We start from the raw sequence: 20,969 nt of genomic DNA, 5'->3' as shown, positions 1-20,969 counted from the left end.
TGACATTCAGTTTTTATTGACAACCCACTAATATCTGCTGGATTCACATAAAGATTTCTAATGTAATAATATGAGCAGATGAAAGCTCTGCTATTTAAAAGCTCAATGCAGAGCATATTCATCAAGTATGCTCTCTGAATACAGATGGAAAGTTATTGAGCAAATTATGGGTAGTCAGCACTCATCTACAGCTTACACCGCATAAGCCATATTCTACTCTTTGTTTTGCAGGGTATCATATTAAGAGAGATGTATTAAGAAGATAGATGGCAGCAAACTGAAATATTTATAAGGAGTTATTTTTAGTTATTCCAAAACTCCATGCATGTTTTCAGTTTTCCAAAAATTGTAACATTGCTGCTTTTGAAAGAAAAAAATTCTCTTTACTCAGTCACCTACTGGAGGTGTTTGCAAGTACCTAGTTTTTGACCAGTTAAAAGAATTGTAGAGAATGCTAAATAAATGTTTTAAGATCCTTTCTTCTTCTCTTTCTTTAGGATCTGAGGAGTATAGGGGGTTTTTTGAAGTAATGCCCAATAAAAATCTTCCTTGATCTGAACATATTTGGGTTTGGCCTCCATATGGGCTCAGTTAAGTTTCGTAACTGTGGTCTTTTGCTGTATGTGGTTGGAGACTCATTCAGAAATTTTTAGCTGGGTCTTTCTAACAATATAGTTTCTACAGCATGCAAATGCTCAGGCAGTTGGGTGATGTAGAGAGCAAGCAGAAGTTTGCAGAACCCAGCAAGGGAGTTTGAAGAAGGAAAAGTCATCTTGCAGAGTGGTGCAAGGCAGCCTGAGGTGCAGAGTCCAGGTTACGGCTATGCATGAGCTGAAGGAGGCTCCGGCACAGGTCAGGTAGCCAGGGCGACATGGGCCAAACAGACCCTTCCTCTGTGCTGTATCAAGAATAGCTTTCAGTGCTGTGGGATTAGAGCTGCGTTTGCATGTTTTCCTTGCTTGACTGATGGAAACAGCCACGATCCTGGTGAGCGTCGTATGCTGGTTACTAGCTCTTTAGTTATTTTTCCACAGAGGTGAAAAATTGAAAGCAGGGAGATAATTGGCAACCCTGAGAAATAAAATAGGATTGCTTCATGAATTTATGGAATGTCTTACAGTTTTATATACAAAATTATTCATATAAGACCATCTTGAGAAGTTCCTGTTAAGGTTCTGGAGAGTAGTGTGAATTACAAGTTAAGCTGTCAATTACTTTTCAGTATCCTCTTGCAGTAGAATAAAGAAAACTCTGCCAAAGTGGTTCAACATTATTCTAAGTTTGCTTTAAACTTGCAAATGGAAGGTGGTTTCAATTTACTTTCATTTTTTTTGTTTGTTTGTTTGATGACAAATGAGATGTGTCTGTATTTCCTTCTACTTGCTGTTTCTCAAATGAGATTTCTAAAAGAATAGATTGGTAAAGCCTGTAACACAATTATCATCACCACAGACAAACACACATGCTGGTGCTAAAATAGGTGCTCTGGTCTTTTTCAATAAGTAGCAAGATACATTTCTTGTGGCTCTTTGTTGATGAACTTACTGTAAGTAAGTGATGACAGAGCAAAGGGCCAGGTACTGAACTCTTGATTTAGTTTTGACTCCTTTATGGGAGTTGTGTTTATGTAAGGATTGAGTTTTAAAAAAAATACTGAGGGGAGGTTGCAGGATTTTAACAGGAAAGCTTGCTAGGTTGAAGGAAAATACTTGGAAATAACATATTACTTTGTAAATAGTGTACTATATGATGTGCATCAAAGGGAAGTGTTACCTGCTTTTCTCCTCTTCCCATTTGAAAAGTGGTGAGAGGGAAGAGTCAAGTGACCAAAATTAGCATTGATTAACAGAGATGTAAAAGCATGAGCATTAACTTTTTAATCATGATGTTAAAGGGCCAGGGCTGTCTGATAGCTTATACGGTATACTCTGGAAAAGTTGTGAGTTTATTCCTCGGATGAGATTATTTACGGTTCGTGCGCGCAGCTAGACAAACGTGGGACACGGTAGTGTGTTGAGAAGATGCTACTAAATTCTGTTGTGTTTTTTTTTTTTTTTTTGTCTTCCAGGACTTTCAGTGAATGGAAGAAGACACTTTTTACTAGAGATTTAACTTGTCTAAAGATACCAAGGTAGGAGAACCTTTTTCCCACAGTCCCACATTCTCTTTGCAGTAGTTATTGTTTAAATAGAATTGAAGTTGTCCTCTGTTTCTTTGTTAATCTGTGATCACCTAGAGTTGGAGCATGGGCACTGTCTTCCTATATCAGTTTTACCAATTTTTAACCTGATTATTTCTGTATTTAGAGAAAAAGGTGTAATAGCTTTCACATATTAGTGTTTGATCATACTCTGTCTTTTCCTACTAGAGGTGATGAACAGAAACTGATGTAATAAAAATACTTCTTTATGTAGGGTTCTACATTACTTAATGAGTTCATTCTAACTGCTAATTAAAATATTTATACTTTTTTGTAAACAGAATGTGTAAGAGTGACACAGCATTCCATATAAATGTACTTTGGTGTTTTAACTTTTGCAGTTGTTTTTTGTAAAATCCAAAATCTTCTGTGTTCTGAGAAAATCTCCAGTGCTTGCCAATGGATTGAACTTCAGTTCCATATTGAATATTCTTGAGAGTTGAGCAGGTTTGCAGAACAGGCTTACAGCAGCTCCTTAATTAGGTCTGTATTTTAATATGTGTTTTTGATCATTTAAAAAATTAAGAAAATAATTCCTTGTTTCCTTTAATCTCTCAATGTAGTCAAGTGCTATAAAATTTCCTGCCACTTCATACATTGCCTAGTCTTTTGTTTCCATTTTCTGTCATAACACTGAATCTTCAAAATTAACTTAAGATTGATAGGAGCCTCAAATAGAACATGCAGTATGTAGCTGGTGTTTTTTTGAGTGACGGATTTTTGGCTGCTCTATGTCATAGCTAAAAGTTGAAATGCAAGCGGTTTCTGATGGAGAAACTTGCTGCGCTTCAATCTTTTGGTGGTTTGGGGCAGAATGAGGATTGTTGATCCTGGCAGAAAGAGGCTTGTTGATTCCAGCTATAGAAAGTGCACTAAAATTTCTTTCTAAGGCAGACAGTTTAACTAGACTCAACTTCTGCAGAACAGTGCCATATTTTATTTCAAGCTTAAGTACTTAGTTCAAATGGTTGTTGATGGAGGCAGCTATTAATAATACTTAAAACCAAAGCAGTAATTTTTACTGTTAAGGGCAACACAGAAGACACTAAAAGCACTGAAGATGAGTTGATGAAAGTGAGGTGATTGTATTCCTAACTTTTCTTCAGTTATCATTTTTCTTGGAGGCAGTATAATTGACTTTGTATATGGAGAAAGTAAGTGTCCCTCATGAATTCAGCCTGTATCATTAATCTAGAATTAGAAACCAGGTTATGCAAAATAATAAAGCCCTGTTCAAAATTAAATTTCCTTAATTTCAAGGTCACCACATTTTCATGTTCAAGAGAGAACTGGTTCTGACTTTTGACTTTCTTCTAGTGAGTGCTTACATTCTTTCAGTAGTGTTTCTGATCTCATTTTAAATAGCTATTTAGGTTTTTTGGTGTTAAATCACAACACTTAAATAAAAAGTATTGTTGGAGAAATTTTTTTCCCAGGAGAATAAATTCAAACCTTGAGCAATAAGTTATGGTTGCAAAGTATATTTGTAAGTATTCTGTGATGAGCAAGCTTATCCTACCAGAATTGTTGCTGTTTGAAAATGGTAAGGTTATCTAGATTCAGAGTGATCATAAGCTGCCCATCAGTGGCATCTCTCTCTTCTAGCAGTTGTGCTTTTATTCTTCATCTCTCTTACTAGAAGTATGACTCTGTTCTAGACAAAATGAAAACCAAATGTCTGCTGTTAATGGAGGAGAGGGAACTCAAGCCTACACAGAGTACATCTGTGCTAGAGTGATGAAGAATTGCACCTTTCTGGTGGTGTCCTCCTGCTGCTGCCTTACAGCTCCAGAAGCAAATAGCTGCTTCAGCCTGACACTGTAGCCCAGCTAATTAGTCCTCTGGAAGGGCTGTTTTCCAAACAGTACAAAAATGAGCTGTTCCTCAGAGTAAGTTGTATGGGTTTTCACAATAATAGAGTACTCTTCTCATTCCTCTCAGGCTCTAACTGTATATAAAAGTTACCTCTGAACATAAACACCACAGACTTTAAGTGAACATAATCACCACGGACTCCTCAAGAAATATGTTTGGCCATATTTACCTTAGGGCTTTTGTTGGGAACTCCACGTACGTGGGAATATTACCATGTTATGCTCTCAGAATTACTTTTCAACTGCAGCATTAAAGGCTGCTTTATTTTGCTAAAATAAAAGCAGAGATTGAAGCTGAGTTCCTGCTTCCTTGTGAAACACTGTCACGTTGACCTGCTGCGCGCTTGTGTGGTGTGACTGCTGTTACATGTTTTGCCATCAAGCATGCTTGGAAAAGCAAAGACAGTAGGGGCACATCTAGCTGCTTACAGGAGGAAAGGAGAGAGAACAAATGCAGGGGCTCTTGAGTTACGGGGGTTAGTGGCAGGATCTGTAGGAAAGGTAGTCAAGAGATCTCTTAAGTATTTTGATGAGGAGGGGCCAGAAGGGATGGACAGATAGACCTTCATGTCAAGCATCCCCCATCATAATGATTAGTGTTCAGGCTTTCATGAGGGAAATAATTTTTGTTCATACTCAGTTGATCTAAAGCCTATTAGAGAACTTTGTCTAATAAACCCTTAATTGCTTAAAAACCTGTAATTGGTAGGGTTTAGTCCTTTTAATTCCATTTTTGTTTTCCTTTTTCCAAATAAGCCTAGAAGTTCTTGGCATTTTTGCTAGATTACAACAATGCTTTTTTCATTCCTAAAGTTCCTGGAAATACTTAATGTCTAATTTCTGTTACTGTGTTTTTAAATCTGCATCGACCAAGCTTATAAATATACGTTTCCTTTGACTTCAGAGTTGTTGTAATCAGTTATTCACACTCTTGTTGTGAGTCAGAGCTGTTATGTGAGACAGAGAGTTTAATGCATTTGATCGTCATGAAGTTTGTGGAGCTTCTGACATATACTGACAATTATCAGTTACGACGTGTGGCAGTCTAGTCTTCCTGTGAATGTCGGGAGTGCTGCTTAAATGTGCTCTTCTGGGCTACTAGTCCTCGTCATTAGGTTGTCTCTTGAAACATCCTCTTGAATTTCAGGGCAATTTAAAATTAGAGTGTAGGTTAGACTCTGAATAATTCATTTGAGGAGCATGAGAAGTTTCAGTCTAGCAGCTGTTTTAAGCGAATGTGGAAGAGATTTCTGTGTACAATGTATTTTATACGTGGAGTAGATGCTTGAAAGCCTAACTTGGTTTGTGTTGTGTGTCTTCCTTTCATTTTTCAATTTCTTTAATCTTGTGATAATTAGCTTTATGAATCTGTCACTTCTTTTAAAAAAAAATCCTTGTTACCGATTCCTTTCTGAAGTTTGAATGCTCTTTGAAAACAGTTCATTAATTTGTGAAAGGTTAGAATTTTTGTTCAGAAAATGTTAATTTAGTCTTTACATGCTGTTAAATCCTGAAAACTAATATTCGGAAAGGTACCTTTTTTTGGCATCTTAATATGCACTACTTATTATACATAAATCTTAATTTCTAATGTAGTGAGTTCAGCTTGCTTCATGAAAAGAGATGATCTGGTGCTACCAGAAACTTTTAAAATAGAATATTTTATGAGTAATAAGCTTTTTTTGTTATTTTGCATAACTGAGTGTGTTTTTTTTGCCAGAGGACTTTCTTCTTTTTCAGAAAAACACATAAGGAATTCCCCTTTTAAAAAAATCTTCTTTCCATCATTCCTATTGGGAATTAATGGAAGATGTATTAAAGAAATGTGATGTCTCAGGATCTTCTGAGATAGGCAGAAGCAAATAAATAAGTGAATAAGCAGCGAGATATGGACTAACCATTTTCCTGATTGTCAGTACAGAATATTGTCATGGTATTTGTCAGCAGTAAAAGTACAGAAATTAAGGCTTATCTAATGAGTTTGTTTTTAAAACTTTGTCATATTCTTCTGTGTATACTCCATTGACTTGGTGCTGCCAAGTCCTGATTCCAATTTACAAAGTTTTGTTTTATCTTCAGTGATAAAGTCTGATAGAAATGAAGTAGGAATGCCTGCCTGCCTGCCTTCTGCACTCAATAATCAAAAGGGGTTTGTCACAGTGGGCTTTCAACGTTCACGTTTGGGTGGGACTATACCACTAAGCCATATTGTAATGCTCCCATCTACAGCTTGGCAAAGCATTGCGTGGAGGTAGGATGCTGCAAGATTTACACTTTTTAAGCTCTTCTGAATTTTGTAACTGGTTTGTCACTGATGGATGTAGTGATTTCTCCTTGAAAAATGTGCTATGGTGAAAGGTAGCAAATAATTCCTATTTGTATCTATCTATTTATAGATATAATGTTTTAAGAATTTTTGACTAGATAGCATTCATAAACGTCTGCTGAATATTATGAAGGTTCTGGGAGTAAATTCTGTCTTAATTTGCTACAGTGTGAGCTGCTGCCTGAACTGGGATCTCATGGTCTGGCACAGAGGTGTTCTTATTTACAGGCTTTTGCTTCACTTACTTTTAAACCACAAATCAATATACGAAGAGGTAGCTGACAAAATTGTTGAACCACCTCCAATTTGGAAGTATGGGCTTTTTATTTTATTTATTTATTTATTTATTTTAAACTTGTTCATTTCACACATTCAGTTAAAGCTCTGTCGTGGCTATGCCCTGACTGTACTCGTTAGTCTGCCACTCTGAACTACTAAAATCTGTGAACATCACCGTAATGCACAGGCAGCCTAATTGGGCTTTCTCCTAACTGAGATTTCAAGGAGAATTGTGAATGTGTATAAAGAAATCTGTTTCTTTTAAAATGTTTGGAAGACCAAAATGTTGACAGTTATTTTACTTTCTAGAAACAACTTTAGAAATGTCTGTCCTTTTACATAGCTATTTTCAGTATGGAGGCAAGGCAGAAATAAAATTCGTGAGAAATGTGCATTGCACATACGACTTAGATTGCATTCCCTTAATATTGTTGTGGTTAGAAGCTTTTCATTATTGGAAAAAACATAGATTATAGTTCTACTCTGAAAAGTATGTATTTAATAACTTCTAATGCTAATTTGCACAAAACTTGACAGCAGTGGCCAAGTAATGTTTGTACGTCTCATTGGACATCAAACACTTTTTTTGAAAAAGAGCTTAGCTTTACTAATCAGCTTTATATAAAGAATAATTTTATTTTTAGTGAGGTGATCACAGAAGAGGAAAATACTGGGATCTAGCTGTTTTAGTGGTGGTATATAGGGCAAAAATAATTTGCTTTGATTTTGAAATTCTGTGTCTGACAGACAATGTCTTTCCCTAGGAAATCTCTAAAAAGAAGCGAAAATTACTTCTGTGGGATGTAATAATGTGTAGCCACCCAAAACGTGAAGTAGTTTTCACAGCCTGTCTACAAATTCTGTCTTAAAATTAAGAAAACAAAGAAATAGGCCTTAGTCATCCAGGAGGATTTAATGAGATATTGCAGACTTGTTTAAGCTTAGCATTTGGTGTAAAGTTGCAGCTTGTAGCGTTCAGTCTGTCTCTACTCCCTTGCCTTTTTTTTTTTTCCCTTATTGTATTTGTACTACTGCTTTCTCATGCTCCAGAAACTGTTTTTGTTTGTGTATTTCATTGAAATCTAGCTTTGTTAGAAGATAAAACAACATGTGGCAGAGCCTGTCTATACCTAAACCAGAAGATTCTTGAGCTGTTTTTTAAAAAAACCTACTTTTGTGAAGTGCCACTGATACTATGCAACATTGTTCATAGAGATAGTGCCTTTTCATTTATCTGCTGATACTGTTTGGAGACTTTTGCTGGCATAATATCTTCATTAGATTTGGTAAAGTTACAAATGACAAGCTAAATGACAAAGTGTAGTAGCTCTTGGTTGCTGTATTTGATGATAGCAGTATCCCATGGCAGTGGGAGTGTAAAGGATCCCCATCAGCATACTGTGTTTTTAGCTTCTGCTGACATAGCTGCTTGCGAGACTGGAGAAGAGTATTAACCTGGACTGTGAGATGTATTGAGGAGTTCGTTGGTAATATGAAAAAATGTCTGATCCAGCTCCTTCTAATACTGTAATACCATTTGCTATTTAATCCTTCTAATTCCATGAACTAATATGACCAACAGAATTCTTAATTTAGAGTACCTATTCTTAAATATTATTTCTGGCTTATTATTAGCTAAACAGAGGAGGACCTGTGACCACATTTGCTCAAAGCCACAAAATAAGGTGGCTGTGCATGCAAAAGAAAAACAGCAGTTGATTTTGGTGACCTGCTGATTCTGCTACTCTATATTGTGAAAACCTTAACTAATCAGGACAAATTTACTGAATACTTACACTTGGAGTACTACAACATTGTCTGTAAAACACAATGAGAAACCACGTCATGAGTTGATGCTAAACTAGGTCTATTACTAAAAGGCCTTTCTTTCCATCTCTCTCCTGTGCCGGTCACTAAAGATCTAGCAGTCCTCTGAGGCTTCTAGGTGAGCTTTGAGAATATGGAATTAGTCCTTGAGACATCCCATAGCTGGTAACTCAGGGTCTTAATGCAAGACATCAATACTTTCTCTACTCCATGGTTCTTTGGAGCAAATTCATGGAGGGCCCCTATATGCCCTATGCAGAGACTTAATTAAATCCCAGTAGCTGCACAGCAACTTCTGGCACAGTTTGCCATGTGAAGGCTAGAGGTAGGCATCATTAGCAGTCATCCTCACCTTTGGCACTGTTCAGGCTCAGTCCAGTTGGCTCCTTCAGCATAATTAGTATTAATGAGGTTATACCTCAGCACTGATGGCATAGCTCCACTCAGTTCTCTTCTCAGTGCAAGCTGATGAGGGGATCGTCCCTAAACCTCTTTCTTAATTCATAGGAACTTTGAAGTTTTGGGCTGTCCACTGGCTACCATGAGAGTTTGATTGTGAGGAAAATGCCATTATAAAGATTGATTGTCCTTCCAGACTTAGATGGGACTCAAAATGGATACCTGAGAGCTGCTTTTTTAAAACAAACAAGAAAAGAAAAAGAAAAAATCCTATGCTTTTCTGTAGTGTTTTTTTAGCGGGAGCTTTCTCCTCTACCCTAGTCTCGCCAAATGCTGCAAGATTGTTATTTATTTACCTGGTTTTTTTTACCTAACTCTGAAATAGCAAGCTGAGTACTTTACAATCCCCTTTTGCCTTTCTGCCTGCATTGGCTAACTAGTACACAATGCCACAGGTAAAAGATGAAAAATAGGATGTTATTTGTGGCTGGTGATAGTCAAAGTCTGATGTTACTCTGTCATCAGCAGTGGAGTTGATTCTGATTTACTTTAGCGTGACTAGAGAATCAAACTTATAACTTAAAGTCTGCAGGTTACAAACGGTACCGTTGCTTAATTCACTGAAGTTGCACGCTCCGAGTATGACTTCCGTGGGAACGCTTTCAAGATCTTACTCAGACATGTGGCACTATAGTCACTGCGCTAGGTTAGTTAGGGCAGGTAAGTTAGGTTTGGGTAGAGGAGCTCATGGCAGGCTGCATTATCTGCCTACAGAAGGGATAAATTCTTAATCAGTTAGCCACCCCTTTGCTCCATGCTTCACCATTCCAGCTGCACTCCCAGAAGTACCTCTGTTTGCTTGTTGAAACACAGTTGTGTATTCTTGCAAGCATGATGCGTTAGTGTGAATTATTATTAACCCTGCTAGCTGATGAAACTTTTTCTCATTATTTTTATGTATTGCTATCACAGAGCAGAAAGAAACTACCTCTTCTTGTTTTGCCTGTCTTGGAAAAATGTTGCTAGGGGATAGTTATTTAAACTTCTAGGGAAAAATTAACTTCATTGTGGCTATGACACTTGGCTTAATATAAGAACCACTTGAGTCTGCTTTTTCTTAAATAAATAAATAAATAAATAGATCAATCACACATACACATTATGTTATCAGCATAGTGCTCAATACTGTAGAGGAGGAAAAGATAAGTCACATTCAGACTCAAGCAGTTCTCCAAAGAGTAGCAGGAGGTGTTTACTGCCGCCTTGTTGTCTTGCTCAAAGCCTAGATAAATACATTTGGATTAGTGGGATGTTGGAGGGATTATAATATTACCATGTTCTAGAATAAATAACACTTTGAGTTTGGTTGCCTCCTCTTTGTGTTTAATGTCTACTTCATATTTTCTCCTTCTGATGTTGCAAACAGTGTTGTATATAAAGGAGTTTATTAATAACAGATTCTAAGAGAGGAAGGATATGTAAACCCAGAAGTTTTCTTTCTATGCTGCAAGCTGGAACACAACAGCCATCTAAAGAAACTAAATAAACAGAACTCAAATTTAAGACAATTGTGTTTGTGCCCAGATGGAAATTTTTTTGTAGTCATGTAACAGTAGGATGCTTCGAAGAGGGGTCTAAGCTTTGTTTAGGAGCCCTGGGAATAAACCTAAATACTGGCTCGTTGTGCTTTGATGTCATTATGCAAGGCCGCAGAAAGATGCCAGATGATACTCAAGCGATTCATAGATGCAAAGGAAATACTGGTACTGTGTTTCCTGTTTAATATTCATGGATGCATGCATACATGCATGGAGACAAACATACCCCCAAATCTGTTTGTGGAATCTAAGAAGTGAATGGGAACTCCTGAAAGTCAGGAAAGGTTAAAGTTCATGTCATTCGTGCATGCTTACTGGTGTTCGTTATGTGTGTGCTCTGAGTTACTGCCTTGGAATATTAGTATCTCTCAGTAAGTAAGTCATATTAAAAGGAGTTTCAGTGGCTTTAAATATGCATATAAAGCTCTTTGAACTAGGTATTATTGTATGAATGTACTTGAAAGTATTAGATAAATGTGAAGAAACTCAAGTTAGCATTTATTGAGCATCCTCCAAGAAGAACCTAACATTGTTGCAGGAAAAAATTTCATGATGTATTTCCATAAGATGAATGTGTTACCTTGTAACTATGGAATACTATGTGTACAATATAAGGAAAGTTGTGATTTATTGTATGTCCTGATCAAAGACTCTTTACTATTCTTTTGGTCTAGTTAGGAGCTGCTTTTGTGGTTGCTGTTTTGATGGTTTACCTACTTTAGTATGAGGATGTTCCACCAGAACAAGCTGTCAGGGTGTCTGGTGAACCCAGAAGCTCATTCTTTTATCTTCGACAGCACAGAGACAACTTTTTTTTTTTTTTCCCCAAGACATATAAAGCAAGGAAAATATATGGATAATGTTTCTGTTTGATTTTTGTGTCTGTTAACTCTGGGTTTGAGTGGCTTTCCTGCTCATGACAATTTATTCAACTCACAGAAGAATTTGACAGTCAACTAGCCCAGGAGCTAAAGACAACAGCTTTTATAGTCTGTGGGTTGTTGTCAGCAAGATTGACTTTTTCTGAGCAATGTGAAGGGTAGCAACTCTTTCTGATAGGTTTGGCTCTAATAGTAATGGGAAATGGAAGCAGAGTTTGCTAAATGCTCTTTCCCAGTTTAGTGTGATAATAATTTGGTCAAATCATTTGACAAAATAGGTGGGTCATGCTAGCAGTGCTGGAATTGTGTTGTCCTGGAAATAGCCTGGATGAATGAAAGCAAACAGAATGGTAGGCTTTACGTGGATGTTGATTTCTATTGTTAGGAAACGTATTGGCAAAATAGTTTTTCATCATTCTAAGTTTTTATCTTGTTTTTAGCACTTTCTCACTGCTTCTCTGCAGTGGTTTCCTGTTGACCAAATTGGAGTGTTGATTTTTTTACATCTGTTATTCTTTTGCTTTACACAGTTTTTGGGATACGCAAAGTGGAACAGGATCGCCATGTTTCGAAACAGTCTCAAGATGCTTCTTACAGGAGGGAAGTCAAACCGCAAAAACAGGTCCAGTGGTAAGTAAATGTCAATCCTCATGCATGTGTTTTATTTACAGTTTTTGAAAGTACTCCTTTTATGTGTGTTTTGGTCTTACTGGGTCTTTTTTCTTTTTAATGAATAGATGTACTCAGTTGATCATCTTGTAGACTCAAAACATCATCATAGGTCGTTTTAATATTGTGCTGTCATTTTATATTAAAAAATATATGTATATTTATTTAAAAATGTATGTAAACCACAGTCTGTTTTTATGGGGGAAATAAGATGTAGGGAAAAACAAATAGTATTTATACATAATCCTGTAGTAAACTAACATTAAGGTTCATGTTTCAATTATGGAAATTAAGAAAATAAAAATTTTTCCTTGAAAATGACTGTGAGAACTTGTGGCGGTGAAATCTTCTTCATTACAGACAATACTTGTGATAGCAGTAGCAATTCTTTTTATTTTTTTTTACTTTTAAACAGGAGGGAGAGAGAGGAATGGGAAGAGATGGAATTAAGGAGAAATTGCCCAAATTTAGTCACCAGTTCTGTTAGTCTCTTTTTTCCACCATCCCAGGAAAGGAGTTTACAGTTAGCACTGGTTCATATGGCTTGGCCTGTTTGATCCATGAAGGAGGTTAGCAGAGATTGTAATTGTGAAGCAAAATATTATAAAAATATTGATATGCTTTAAAAACCTTCTTATTTAACTTCTGTTTTTATTTCCAAAATTGGAGTGCTGGCAGTGTAAGAGCTCTTAATTAGATCTTTCATTTTTCTTTTTAAAGCCATCTGGCAGCACATTTTGAATATTTTGGGATACAGTGTTTATTTGTGCTTGTGTGTCTGTGTAAATAGTGCATATGTATATTCCATGGGAAACCACAAGTGAAGATGCAGAGATACAATGGTGATAAATGCAATGGAAAAACCAGGCTGTTTTCCCTTGGTTGAAACAAGTTAACTTGTTATTTCTCACAGTGCCAGAATTTCCCCCCTCCCCCACTTTTAATATCCTAGTACCCCGAGTTTTATGTGGGGAAGGGGAATTGTCTTTTTCAGCAGTACGGCTTCGCTGTGTCCTGAAGTTGCCTGCTAGCGGTGCTGACTTCGTTTTGGTCCTTAGACATCAGTAATCTGTTAGAGTCTGCTTTCTGATGAGAGTCCCAGTTTGTGTTGGTTGATCCTGAAGATATTTGTCATGAAAAGTTTAAGCAGTGTGTCATGGTGTTGACTTCCTTGCATTAGTTATTGTAATTGGTGTGTATCTCATATAGTGGGAAAAATGTCTATTTTGCAAAGACGCCCTAAGTAATTCCAGCCCGAGGTCGTGGTTGTCGTTCGCTGCTTTTATGAAGGAGATTTTCTTTCCTTGTGAACTCCTTAGTCTTTTGTTGCAGGAGTGGTTAATATGAGGGAGGTACCTGCATAAAAAGGCAGGTTTGGGAAGGACACACGAGTAGATGGCTCTGTCCTCTTGTGATTTTGTATTTCTGTGAAGTATCACATTTATGATTGAAAGCTCAGGAAAGTACAGGTCACCCTCTGATGATACTCACAACCTTTGGAAAACTGTAAATAGACAAATATCTTAAACTGTGGTTCCTGTATGAAGCCGTATCTTTGTCAGATGTTCTGTTATCAGTCCCTAGTATTCCTTTTGACTTATCTCCCAAAGAAATAGTAAGGATCTTGTATGTGCAGAGCTTTGCAAATATGTGTTCCTTATTTTGTGAATGAAAAATGTAAGTTCTGAAATAACAAGATTTGATATGCTTGTACTTCTGTCTTTAAGCAAAACGGAAAAAGAGATGGGTCGTCTTAAAAAACAATATGGGAGTCTTTAATAGATGAGGTTTTCTCTAATGCCTAATGACCATACTGTATGTTTAATTTATTGCGTTTCTGCCTTTGAAATAAGTTGCTTTATTGAGAAGTTCTGTTGGTATTCTTCAGGGGAGGAGAGGGAATAGAAAAAGGAGATGATAAGGTTTGTTATATTAACAGTGTCCAAATGGAAAACATCCCTCCACTGGAAAGTAATTTTTCAGATAAGTGTTAGTCTATCAAACTATAGCATGGCATTAGATTAATTCATTGCTGCTTAGATTTTTTTTTTAATAAATATATTTAATTCTGTATTTCTTTGCAACACAGTAAGTAAAAAAATCAGTAGCTCTTCCAGGTACATTTCTGTGTAGCATACAGCATTATAAGCCCGAAATTTGCTTTATTTGCTTTGCAATTCTGGCGAACTACAAATTTCATGCTTTAAAAGTCGATAAAAAAGGAGAGTGCTTATCTAATAATATACAAAAGGAATTTGCCACCCTGTCACTGCAGTGACAGAGCAGTCCTGTGCTAGTCTGAACAACCCAACTTGATACTCATTATCGTACTTGTCTACTTTGCTTACCCTAAACCTCCGTGCTCCCTTTCTCTTTGTCCTCCCTTCCTTCTTGGTCTCTTGGTATGCGAAGGAAAGGATCTTGAGGAATCCTCCCACCCCCCTGGATAAATGCACATGTATAACTGCAAGTCCCAGCGTTTCATTCTCTAGAACGTTTTCACATGGTGAGTGTGTACCTTCAGGTCACCTACATCACTATTGCCTTCACTGTTAAGATTTTGTGGGGGCGTAGGTGGGACACTGGGGGTTCTGGATATTTTTCAGCCAAGTGCTTTAACAAGATCAGGTATTTATTGCATTTAAAAAATATATTTATCATTAACATGATTTAGATTGCTAATTAGAAGTTGGAAATTAAGTTTCCCTGATGGTTTTGGTGTTCTGACGTGCCTTGTGGCCGCAGAAGCTGTTACATCATGGGGCAGTGTGATCTGGAGGGTAGAGCCAGGGGAGAGGGAGTGTGAGCTGCCCTGGCAGCAGAGGCAGATGTTTCCAGAACAACCCGTGTTCACAGGGAAACTGCAATGCAGAGCTACACCCATCTCTGGGAATTGGGAGCAAACTCAAAATCATAAGTTCTGTGTTGTGAAAGTAATCTATTAGAGGTTTCAGGTCTGCTGTTGATTCACCTTCCATGTAATGATTTTAAATTACATAGGTAGGTGACAGCCCACTCAGGTGTCTCTGGTGCGTGTGGGTTTCAATGAAATTGCAGTGTGTGTATCTTAATTTCCTACACTCCAGTCATTTTGCATTCCAGTGCGTGAGTAAACCTTTGAAGGAGGGTTAAAGGTATTGTGGTTTTTTCTTGGGGAATCCAAGTGAGCACACTGGCCTTTGAAATTAGTGTTCTTTGCAGTTTCTTTCATTTGCAGTGACATAGTTAGCAAACGGGGTCAGTGAAGTCAAGCTAACAATCCCTAGATGTTGTGATGTGGTTTTGATAATTCTTCATGATTAAAAGAACACTGGTAGTGGTAACAGTAAAATGCCTTCTTATTATTCCTCCTTCAGAAACTGCTGAGCAACTTCTCTGAAGAACTGTGGTTAAAATTTATTTTGACTCAGCTGGGGTGTTGTTTTTTTTTTTCTTAGGTACTCTTTATGGTATTGTGGTTCAGGAACACACAAAATATTTATAAAAGAAGAATACCAATTACATCTGTATGAATGTACAGTTACGTGCAGTAATGCCAATTAAAATAAATGAATTTCTACTGCAACATCAGATTGTGTAATCTCCTGTGGTTAATTTTGTGTGTATGTACTTTCAAAACTCTACTGATAGGATTTTGTAGCAGCGTACTGTATGCAGTATAACTGTGTGCATGTGTATTTGTGCACATATTTAATCTCTTGTCTTAACAAAAATTCTCTTGTGACTCAAGGGCGCTCAAGATATTTTACAGTAATGCCTTGAGGACGCATTATGACTGCAATAGTATTTTGATTAGGCTGTATTTTCATCTGTCATAAATGGATATTCCACAAAGCTACCAGACAAGTGTCTGTAAAGCTAAAATGTGATCTGAATGTAGTTAAATATTACCTTTCTTTTTCTATTCTAAATTAATTTACAGAGATATGCAGACATGTAAGTTTTCTGACTGCAGTGTGTATCCAGGACTAAATTTACTTAGGATATGTTTGTTTTAAAGTGTAAAAGGACTGTGCTTTGCTCCATCCTTTTATCCCTTCTGGGTGAAGATCTGGCATGATTATTGTGGCCAGAAGCCCTATGGCTAGGGCAAGCAGTTGCATTAAAACCTGCAGGTAGGCACTCCTGCATGCTGCTGCTTGTCAGAAATTTTTCTGAGGCTTCTCTCCCCCTAATTCAGCCCTTCCAGGGCAATTCTGTTCTATTCTCTGAATCCAGAGACTATAAGGTATTCTATTGTTTTTATCTGTTTATCAAGGACCTGTTTCATATTTATCTGCAGTTTGCTTGCTTATACTAAACATTCATTGATCTGGGTATGTATTTAATTAGTTTACATCAAATCAGTCTGCTAATACATTCATTCCAGTATCGCGTTAGTGAAATAAGCCTGTGTAATGGATCCAATCTTTCTACTTATTGTAATTATCCTTGTTTCTTCTCCAAGCAGGTGGACTATTTCCTTCTTACATTACCGCATTAAATTAATACTACTGTAAGAGTTCAGATTCCCTTTAGAACCTAGTAAAACTCAGCTGCAGAACTGCGCATTTTATTTGGTTTTATATTTCTCCTCACTTTGTGAGGTGTAAGTCCAGGATTTGTGCCTTTTATTTCTGGCAGAGGCCGAGGTAGATTCTTAAAGTACTCTTGTCTCTTTTTTGCGCGTTAAATTTATCTGAGGCATGTAATCCTTTATAAACTAGCCCAAAGGCTCTGCTTTTTTCTTCTGAGTTGGCTAGGAATTGTATCTTACTTGTTCTTAACTGATATAATGCACACCATTTTTATCTTGAGCTTACCAGCTAGGAGCCTGCCTGTCATTCATAATATTTTTGGTGTAGGGTTTTTAAAACCTGTTCTTCTTTCCTGGTTCACAGGAGAGCCAATTACTTCTAACTTCCAATGTATTTATAGGGTCTTTTGGAATCTGCCACTTTATATTTTAATTCCAGGACTAAAAGAGCCCCTGTCAAATGTTCTTCTCTTTTGATTCTTGCCTTTCTAAGATAAAAGGCATTTCTGTGAAGGTCTCATCACTGCTTTGCCAGAACTCCATGCAGTTTCTTATCTGATCTCTTTTGGAAGTCTAAGCATAATTTTTACCCCAAAAGAGTTGTAGAAGGTCACAATTGCTTTTTGGATTTCATTTCCGAAAGAAATTGCTGAGTGATGAGATCCAGCTGGTGGGTCCTATAGATGTCGGGATAACTTAATTTAAGAAGGTATTAGAAGTGAGATATTAAAAGACCTATCAGACTTACAGAATGTATTGTGGTACTGAATACCAAATGTATCCACTTGTTCAAGGTACTCCATCCAAATAATAATTCAGACCATTTTCTTCCAAAATTTTGCTAGTTTTTCATAAATCCATTTTTTAAACAAGTCTCGAGTATGTTGACAAATCCATAGCTCCTCTGACTGTGCTGAAGTCTTGTCCTTGAGTTTATTAAGAATGAACTGACCCTTCCTGAAAGTTTGTTTTTCACTTATGTAATTTAGTGTATTTCTTCTTAAGAAGGAATTATATCGGCAAGGTATGTGTGTAGACATGCACCCATTTTTCTTCTTAGTAAGGCATATTTACTTGGTCAGACTATGTCTTGTTCATATAACAATCTCTCTTCCCAGACAAATAAAAGATGCATGGACAATAAAGCTTCTGCTTCTCTCCTGCACAGCTATGGTAGAGATAATTTTAGCAGCTCGTGCCCATATTATTCTAATACGTATTTCTTTACTTCTGATGATTTTTAATAACAGCACAGATGTTAACCTAACTTGCTTTATAGCTCATAAATAATTCTTATTTGACAGGTCTGTTCAGTCCTTTACTGTGTTTATAATTTTTTATTAACTGACTCAACTGTTCCACTAGAGTTTATCAACCTGTATTGTTTTATGCTTCTGTGTGTGAGCATGTGGGGGGAGTGGGGGATAATCCAGCTCTGTCAGCCTAAGCCTTGCCAATATTTTCACAAATCTGACCATCACCAGCTGTAACAACAAGTGTGTTGACTAAGGCTGCCTCCATCCTGTTATGAGTAACAAGCAATGGATATCCTCACCCCACCTCTTGTGTTTCCAGAGCCCTAAAAGTGACTTTATTACCTGAAGTACCGTTCAGTGAGTTTTGTTCCCACACCTTCTTTGTGGCTTTTTCCACCCTCTTGAGATTTAATCTATTGTTTTATTCTTTATGTTTTTTTGTTTTCATCAACTACAGATGTAGATATATTAATCTTCTGGAAAGGGATTTTTTTAGTCCTGTCTCAGCGTTTCCTGATTGTCATCTCATGGTGTTATATGGTATTCTTCAATGATTTGATGTGCAAAGTTTTTTAGAGCCATATTTTAAGCCTTCCTCCTTGCTTCGACCCTCCTCTTCTAACTTCCCTTATTGTGGTACAGTTACAAAACTCCTTTTTTCTTTGCCCCTGTTTTCAAGCCTTGCAATATGACTTTCCTCCATTTTTCTCAACATTTCAGCTCACCAGATAACTGCATTTGAGTGCATTATTTCTAGAATCTGGAATATTTCAACTTGTTATGTTTTCTTTCAGTTAAATCTTCTTGAATACTCATAATCTTGTAGTTCTTCTCAGTATTCCCAATTTTTAGGCTTTATTTTTTGTGGGGGAATTGAAAGAATGCAGTGTTTCTTAATGTCTGATTTTTATGATAGAGCAGAATCTCCCTGTCTTTGAAATGCTGTTATTTTGGGCTCTTTACTATGAGGCTTAAGTTTTAGCGACTTCTAAATCCTTTTTCCACACTTATGTTGAACTGTTCAATATGTAACATTGTTTGAAAGGCAGGCTCTGTGTATCAGGTATATTTACGGTTTTGATACAGGTGCAGTTCTTATTTAGTTCCTCCCTTTTCATTAAAGTAGCCTGTATCAGAAATACTCCTCTTTTTCCTCTCCCAAGACAAAATGAATGAAAGAATCTTCAGACTCTGTCCCATTTGTTCAAAAATGTTAAACTGTAAAATTAGGTACAGGGGTTTGGGGAAGCGAGAGAAAAATGTTTGATGTATTTCTTCTAAGCTGGTTGCTCTATTTGTTTCAAATAGTTAAAAAAGAGAGGAAAGCATGCCCTGGGTATTTGACAGGATTGCCTCCTTTATGGCTGCTGGGAGCTAGTTATTTTTCTTTTGCTGTTTTACCAATTTTTCATTTCTATCAGTGCATCTACAAGCACTCCTTTTTCCTCAGTCATCCACATTTTATTTTTCAGACGTATTCCTACTTGCTGGTTTTTATCCAAGATTTATCTCTAGGTCAGTGAGCCCATTCTCAAGTTCTTCCATATCAGCTTTAATCCCTCTCAAACCTTTCCCTTCATTAGCGATTCTACAGATCTGATTGCTGAGATTAATTCACCAAAGTCCCTTCTAATAGCGGGGGCTGATTTGTCCTCCTGCTCTGCTCTGAATGCTGCTTCCATTACGGCAGCCATCTCCCCTTCTGCTGTCCTTATACGTTGTTCTGAGCTCTTTAACCTCCAGAGAGTTTCTTCTAGGGAAAAGAAAAAGGCTTTTTAAAGTGGTCCTTTATGTGGGCAACCATTCTGCAAACAAGGGAATCGATTTTTGAAATTAAAGGGGTCAGGAGTGGTGATGTTTGCAGGTTGTGCCATTTCCCCTTTAGAGCTCTGCCCTTAGGCAGTGGTTGGCTCCACTGACACTGTGCCATCGACCACCTTTTCTCACTCCAAACTTATCTGAAAGCCTTCACTGTGCATGCTTGGGTTTGAGCTGTCAGAAACTACAGTAACAATCATTTGCCTTTGTGGGTTATATGTAATACTTTCCATTGAGTGTTGTACTGGCAGAACGCTGTATTTGACCAGAGCTCATGGAGTTCACTGGTCTTCTATATAAGCTTTGGTTTCATGCAGGAATGAGCAAGACAAGAAAGCAAGGGGTGCTGGTGATGGATGTCTGGGGCTGTGAGTACAGCTGTGGAAGCTGCTCTTGTTTCTTACTGGAGAAGGAAGGTAGGAGGCTTGGAAGAAAAGAGGGAAACATGATGTTGGGAGTATCTGTCTTCCTCATATTACATGGTATTTGTTTCTACTGTATTTGCCAACAGTTTTAATGGAGCTGCATAGTGAATATTGTAACAAGTTTTAGAAATAATTTTTAAACTTCCTTGTAGATATCCCCCCTTTTTTTTCAGAAGGGTATTTTTATAAACAGAACTGTCCAGTTGTGCAACATAGCTGCTTTAATCCCTGTTGAGTAACCGCTGAATGCTGCTTGAAGAGCACAACTGGCTTTTTACTGTACTGATAACTGCTAATAAACCTTGAAAGAGCTTTGAACAGCCTCTTCACGCAAAGAATATCAGTGTAGATAGTGTAGTATGAAAGCTGTAATAAAGTTGTTATGAGCTGGAGCTCCCCAGTCATTCTCCAGATGCTTTCCACCAGAGCTCGCTTCTGGTGCCTCTGTATCTTCACAGGAGAATGTAGGAAGGTGGAAGGTACGTGCCAAGAAGCATGAGAAGGTCCCTGGAGACTAGGAAAAGGCAAGCGTTATACCCTTCTAAGGGAAATGAGAGGGTCTGGGGAAATACAAGCTTGACAGCCTCAGCTTAGTCATGGGAAGATTATGAAGACTTCTTCAAAGCCATTTCCAGGCATAAAAGACAACAAGGTCTTTCGGAGAAGCCAAGACAGAAAGAGTCATCAAGTTCTAAATTGTGCTTGAGCAGCCTGATTGCCTTCAGAGATGAAGTGACTGGCTCTGCAGTTGGGAATGAGGTGGCAGAGACAGCTTACCTTGACTTTAGCAAGGCTTTCAACACAGTCTAAGACCCTTGTGGCCAGCTGGAGGGGATGTGGATGGACTGCAGCCTGAGAAGAAAGTGTCAGGCTTGAAGGAGGGTGATCAAAAGTTCAAAGT

The 20,969-nt window shown here is 37.5% G+C and overlaps 1 protein-coding gene across 15 annotated transcripts in view; it reads left to right on the top strand.

Annotated features, from left to right (window-relative positions):
* TANC2 (tetratricopeptide repeat, ankyrin repeat and coiled-coil containing 2) overlaps positions 1-20,969 on the top strand; it is a 290,145-nt gene that overhangs the window by 63,492 nt on the left and 205,684 nt on the right. For 14 of the 15 annotated variants that reach the window (XM_030021416.2, XM_030021420.1, XM_030021407.2 and 11 more), the window contains 2 exons: positions 2,069-2,131; positions 11,915-12,014. In XM_030021416.2, the coding sequence (XP_029877276.1) occupies positions 11,948-12,014 (67 nt within the window). In that variant the 5' untranslated portion in view covers positions 2,069-2,131; positions 11,915-11,947. The remainder of the gene's footprint in view (positions 1-2,068; positions 2,132-11,914; positions 12,015-20,969) is intronic. The other variant, XM_030021412.2, reaches the window with a different exon arrangement.

This window comes from Aquila chrysaetos, chromosome 8 (genome assembly GCF_900496995.4).
Source record: "Aquila chrysaetos chrysaetos chromosome 8, bAquChr1.4, whole genome shotgun sequence".
Classification (NCBI taxonomy): Eukaryota; Metazoa; Chordata; class Aves; order Accipitriformes; family Accipitridae; genus Aquila; species Aquila chrysaetos.
The sequence above is the reverse complement of the archived record's forward strand: the minus strand, read 5'-3'. Positions and strand labels throughout refer to the sequence as shown.